The sequence below is a fragment of the Saccostrea cucullata genome, unplaced genomic scaffold (genome assembly GCF_032062105.1).
Source record: "Saccostrea cucullata isolate Sc308-1 unplaced genomic scaffold, CSIRO_AGI_Scuc_v1 ctg14390, whole genome shotgun sequence".
NCBI lineage: Eukaryota > Metazoa > Mollusca > Bivalvia > Ostreida > Ostreidae > Saccostrea > Saccostrea cuccullata.
In genome coordinates this window covers 5,527-12,360 of record NW_026919507.1, presented here as the reverse complement: position 1 = coordinate 12,360, position 6,834 = coordinate 5,527, and the positions used below count along the sequence as shown (strand labels likewise).

Here is a 6,834-nt window from a genome sequence, read left to right as displayed (position 1 = left end):
ACGGAAAACCTCGATTATTCAGTGCTAGAGTGTCCCTAGCTTAAGAAGGGGATCTCTGCCTTCCAAGGATATGATCGCCTGTAAGCACGGTGTTTTAAACAAACAAACATTACAAAGTAGAAACACTGAACATATTCATCTCCGCGTACATTAATTTGATCTATTTTATATGGTGTATGAATAAAAACATGATAAACAACGTTGAACCTTACTTGGACAGGTCCGAGCATTTCCTGAGATCAGAAACCAGACGTTAAAAAGATGTGGCAAACAAACCACTTATTTGTATCTATGAATAGCGAGAAATGTATTACATAGACACAAAAAGTAGTAAAACGTGCCACTTCTCTAAATTTTTAATCAACTAAATCGCATCCAAACTACCCATGTTGAGACTGAAAGTATTTTCTTCTTTCACTTCCGTCACAACGTCACACGTGCGCATTAACGGTTTATAGAATATTCCGAAGATTGAACCCGATTACTATTATGCTTGTGAATCGTGAAAACGAATTTTTGGCCGTCTATGCATTAAATATTCAACTTATGATTTAAACCATACTTATTACAGTTCTATTATCGATAGTTTCAAATATCTAAAGCGATTTTTACACCCAAATCCTAAAAGTATAGATGTTAAAAAGATTTTTCAAATTATCATTTTTCAGCAAATTTGGTTTAAAAATGTGAAATTTTCTTGTTTGATGCCCGCTGCCCCACTTAATTTTTATGCCATATAAGGCAGAGAACATTGGAAAATAACGTGTTAATTTTAAAAAGAAATCTGTAGTCAGAATATCAAGCAGCAATTTATTTTTACTAGTAATGAACTTTATAATTTTGAGCTAAATATGTTTAATTCGCCCTAGAAAGTAATATTAGGTGGATCAGCAGATTAAAAAAAATAATTAAACATTTAAACAAGCATATTTTCTCTATGATTCATATGTTAAAAAAATTCTTTTGCTTTTAATTTTAGAAAGCTAGAATAAATATCTTAATTTCCGCATTTCCGTCATTCACGAGACAATGTCTATTTTTAGTAACAATCCTATCAAAAGGAGGCCCGGTTGACCCCAAAATTTACACTGATCTGGAAAGGACAAATACTCAGTTAAGATTCTGAAAAGTTTCAACAAAATCTGTAGTTCCGTTATTTCTATAGGATGGTATGGATCTTTACCTTAAATTCAAATTGTTTCATTATCATTAAGCAAAATTAAAAAGAGAACATGATATATGCTAAAATTTACATATGAAGAGAGTGTATTCATTTCATATGATTCCTACTGATGGAAACCAGTTAACTTACAGTGAACCAACCAAAGATGTTCCACAACACGGAGTACGGCAGACCCACAGACAGCGCCACCTGCTGGAACACATCAAGTTTTGTTCCGTCTTTCAAAACCAAAATCACAAAACTTGCCTGCAAATTTAAGAAATGTGATTGAGTAAAATTCCTACATGTACATATAACATTTTGATTTTTTTAAAAAAAACATTTTAGACCTCTAAAATTTTTGATTTTTTTAAAATGATACATTTGTTAAAATTCATGAATAAGTTATAGCTATTTTTAGTCCCATCTCACTTACAGTCACTTGTATGTCAAACTTTAACATTGATGAGAAAATAGAGGCTTGTTTGTATAGATCTGAAAAAAAAATGTTATAAGTGGGAGATGCATAACATATATATATTTTATACAAAATTCACTGGTTATCAGATACGAGAAAAAGTGATAGAAAATGCTCACAAAAATTTCTTTTAATTCTCTAAGAAACATAAAATACCTACAAGAATTCTTCAAACTTCATCTTTAACGTCAATATTATATAGGGAAACTTAGTAAATCTCCAATAAATTTCCAGAAAATGCAAAAAAAAATGACCATGCATTTTCCAATTCCGTTTGATCAATTAACACGTAGTAATCTAGGCTTTTAACATGTATAACAACATATAATTTTCCTCAAAATATCTGTATGTATGCAACTATGCATGTATGTGGTAGAGTCACAGACCAAATTAAACTTGTTTAATATTTTATCCTGCAACTACCCCTTGCATTGACCTAATAAAGGTAACCCAATAAACCAAAGCTTTATCCGGTCACTGCCCTAATAAAGCCTCGTGCATGTGTTCGGACGTTCTAAAAGCATTGTGACATCATGTATATTGCAATGTTTACGCCATGGCGTCATTGTTCAACTGCAGAGATGTGCCTAAACCTGTCGAAAACAGCTAGTTTTTGGACGGTCAAATGAAAAGAAAATGTTGCAGGATAAACAAAATACATCATAACTGTCTTGAAATATAAGCGATATTTGGGCTCGGGTCGAAAACGTAAGAGGGCTCGGCAAGCCTCGCCCTCTATCACGTTTTCTTACCCTCGCCCAAATATCGCTTATTTTTCAAGACAGTAACCATGTATTTTATATAAACATGGATAAATAAATACTGTAATATTTCAATATGGCCATTGCTTTAGCTGTACCCTTTAAATTAACTGTAAATTGTGTTAATCAGACTTACGCTGAAGGTATTCCGATGCTCCGACGATTCTGAAAGTTAGATAACCAAAGTGTCTGGCTACTGACCAGGCCAGGACGATATTCGGGGGAGCCAGGACAATGGCTAGAATCATCCGCACCTGTGTCAGGCATAAACAGCTGATTATAAACAACACCAGAATACACAAAATAAAGAGGATATACTGCCACTTAGGTAATAGAATCTGTACTGTGTACTTATTTGGAGGTGGATTTTTAGTTATTGCATGCTTGGAGATTGCAATAATTGGTTGTCATCTGTTATATAATTTAAATATAAGAAACATTACAGGACTGACCCTCTCTAATCAAATTGAATTTAGATGTTAGATCTGCTGGCATCAAACAACATCCCAAAGAGGGTTATGTCAGAGATCAAAGTCAGAACAACTCTCGAATAATTTGCTTCAACCATCAATGATTTTGCAGGAGACGATTTGATTGGTTAGATAGAATTTGATCTCTGATGTGACCCTCGATCTATGGGATGTTGTTAGATGTTACATGTAGTGTAGCTAGTATGCGAGCAGATATAGCATCTATTTTTAATTAGATCGGACCCCTCTCTCTCTCAATGGACATCTATTTATAGACTACTCTTTACCAGTTTGAGTGTGCTCCGTCCGTCGACATTGACGATGTACTCCACGACACAGTACACCAGTACAACAAGAATAGCCAGTATCAGGACGTATAACTCGTACTTCTTCTCTCGCAGCAGGCCATGAAATACGTAAAATATACAGAACACTGAAAAAAAAAAACACGTAAAATATACAGAACACTGAAAAATAAACACATTAAAACATACAGAACACTGAAAAATAAACACATAAAAATATACAGAACACTGAAAAATTAACACGTAAAATGTAGAGAACACTAAAAAATAAATACATAAAAATATACAGAACACTGAAAGAAGACTTAAAACATATACATAACATTAGATCAGAAATTAAAGAAGAAATACTGTAAAATCACTAAGTTTCATGGGGGGGGGGGGTAATTTTCATTTTGTTTACTGGGTATGGAGAGACCTTCCAATTCATGACCTGACCTCAAAATATACTTGGGAAATGTCATATGCATATTGATTGATTGCAATTGCCATATTGTTTAATATATCGGTTAAAAATTTTTCACGCATATGAAGACACCATCCCTTTGCCGGTGGAGAGCTGCAAATTTTGTCCTATGCTCGGCACTTAGGACCATTGAGCAGCGAGGGGTCTTTTTCGTGCCAGCACCTACTGCAACATGGGACAACAGTTTATACGGTCTCATCCGAAGGACCGTTCTCCACGTCCCACAGTGGGATTCCGACCCGCGACGTAAGGATTGACTCCTTACTTCGTGACTATAGAGCAAATGCTCTAACCACTGCGCCACGCGGGTGACCTTAAGAAATTATAATTACTTGACACTTCTCCAACCTAAAAATCAAATCCATACAAAACAATATTTCTTTCTCAAACCTCAAAAATTTGATCCCGTGAAAATATGTTATTTTACTGTATAAGGAGAATAAAAAAATTAGGAAATTATAAATAAAATATATTGACCTCAGTCTTACAAGAATCCCCCCCCCCCCCCAAAAAAAAAAATAATAAGTATATGTACTTATTTACAAAGAGTTTGCTATAGCATACAAGATTTTCAGACCATGAGTATGTAACATGTAAAATTTACAATGGTACATGTACCGGGTCAGTAAATGGGTGCATATGAACATCGGGGCTTGAATTTTTTATTTGATTTTTATCTGTACTGGACTTGAAAATTATATTGTTTTCATTATATACACTTTTAAGAATGACAAAAATACTTTTTAACTTCCTGATCAGAATAGTGCAGTATACACATTTAACTCTAAAACATTTAAAGCATAATAAATTATTTTCTCTTCACTTGAGAATGCAAAGTGCCAATTAAAAGCAGTGTACATGCATGTATTCCCTGAACAGAAACCTATGTTGTATCAGTGATTAAGATGAATCGAAGTACAAATTAAAACATGTCAAAGCTGGATAAGCATTAACATGTGACTTCTTACAAGCTCACAGTGACACATGACAGACTACAGATCATCATCCTTGACAGGTGCTAGTTAATGTCTCACACAGCTAAAAATCTATATCATAATAAAGAACAGGTACTTGTTGTGACAGACCAAGTCTTTAACAATATATATTACCTCCATTTATTATGAGAATCAGTGCGAATGTAAAATCAGAGCTGTCCGATTTGCCCTCGTCAATGACGGTGATGAAGCGATAGAGAGTCAGTCCCAGTGCTGTCACGATATTTACAAAACTGACCACCAGGAATACAGTCTCCTTGGCGTCCAATCCAGCGCAGGTTCTGGTCTAATTAAAAATAAGATAATCATTTATTTATTTGTCATGGCAAATGATAAATGCTTGATGGAGGATTTATATTAAGGAGGTTACACAAGAATTATCAAACTCACAGTAAATGAAATGTATCATCTGCTGAGATAATATTTTCTTTAATCATTACTGTAACAGCTATATAATAACCATAAATCCATGGAATTTAGATGCATTTATGTTCAAAAACATTACTGGCTATTGCACATAATATGATTGATTGATTGTATATTGTTTAAATTCTCTCGAGAAATTTTTCACTTCTCAAAAAATTGGGAAGTGAATTTCGCCTGTGGGTGGAGAGCTGCAAATTTTCTCCTATACTCAGCACTAAGCACTACTGAGCAGGGAGGGATCTTTTCTGTGCCAGCACCTACAGCGACACATGACATCTGCTTATACAGTCTCTTCCGAAGAACTGGTCTCCAAATCCCACAGTGGGATTCGAACCACTGACGTAATTAAGGATCAAATCCTTACTTTGCGACTCTAGAGCAGACGGTCTAACCACTGTGCCACGTGGGCAACTGCACATAATATGCTATATGTATGTACAATAAAACACAGTTATATATATAGCAAACACGAACTGACACTTACAAAGTGAATTTCATTCCCCATGACTTCATAATTAATACAATAAAGCAAAATGGTTTGTCCCTTGTACTTCGCTGAAAGTGTGTTTTAATTCATACTTTTTAAAAAAAAATATTATTACTCCAAATATAAATCTTTTACCAAGGAAATAAGAAAATATGCAGTTTGCTTAATGTCTTCTAAACCAGTTTGTATGTGACGTTACTGACGTACAAGTCTGACTGAACATTCTCTTCAAGGTGTATACGTACTTATGTCACAAGAGTCGGCAGTTTTATCAATAAACTAGAAATAAAGTCAAAATCATTAAAAACCTATTTTTAACTTTATTTCTAGTTTATTGATAAAACTGCCGACTCCTGTGACATCTGCAACCCAGTTCCTTGTTTGATTATCGATTATATACTATAGTAACCGGTCATAATCAGTCAGTTTTTGTATTTCCAGTTCATTTTTTTAATGTTGGACAAAATAACTAAAGTCTAAACATTGTACATCTTTATGATCTTTCCTATCACGTGTTTACAACTGATTCAGAGGCCTTGTGACGAGGTAAACACTCCTACCTTTAGATCATCGTAATTAATTAATCTACCTGTCTAGATTTCATTTACCTGACCCAGAGGAGTGGCGATCGCTGGCTTGGGGGCATCCTTGATTCCATACTTCGAGTATTCCGTCGATTCTTCGACGTTATTGTCGCTTGACATGATTGTTTTCTTACATTTTCCTGACTAAAGTGAAAGTAGAGTTCCCACCATATTGGGAAATCATGTGACCAAAACAATCCCGATTTCCGGAACGGAAATGACCGAGAACACATACACTCGGAACGTCTCTAGTGACACATTTCCCGCCAGAGTTCAAAGGTATGACAGAGGCAGATCTGACATGAGATGCTGAGATTAGGTGATTTTTAGTAATTTACTCCAATTTTATATTATTTTATACAGTTATGTCATGTTTTTACTGAACTTGTGATGAAGACGTTCCTTTCTCATCTCATTAACCCACTCTCCCGCTTATGGAAGGGAATTACCGCCAAAAGTCTATGTATCTTGCTTTTATTCTTATTCTGCCTACTTCTTTATGCTTTGTTATTGTTGTAATTATATGTCACTTTATTGTTTTCATATTCGTCTTTATTACATTTCACTTTGACTTTTATCCTTCTTCATTTTCCCCTTACTTCTATGTTGCTTTATTCTTGTAAATTCATTTTACTTTCTTTTAAATTGGTACAGTTTCTGAAATGATTATCTCTATTACGAACGTGAATTCAATCACACA

General features: G+C 34.4%; 1 protein-coding gene across 1 annotated transcript; it reads right to left on the bottom strand.

The window, feature by feature from the left end:
• Positions 1-1,288: 1,288 nt before the first annotated feature.
• LOC134232821 (uncharacterized) lies at positions 1,289-6,338 on the bottom strand. Its single transcript, XM_062714801.1, has 6 exons — positions 6,159-6,338; positions 4,752-4,923; positions 3,159-3,304; positions 2,538-2,655; positions 1,599-1,657; positions 1,289-1,429 (listed from the first exon to the last, which is right to left on the bottom strand). Exons 1-6 carry the CDS (start codon positions 6,252-6,254, stop codon positions 1,304-1,306), a joined length of 717 nt encoding a protein of 238 aa, XP_062570785.1. The 5' UTR covers positions 6,255-6,338; the 3' UTR covers positions 1,289-1,303.
• Positions 6,339-6,834: the final 496 nt, after the last annotated feature.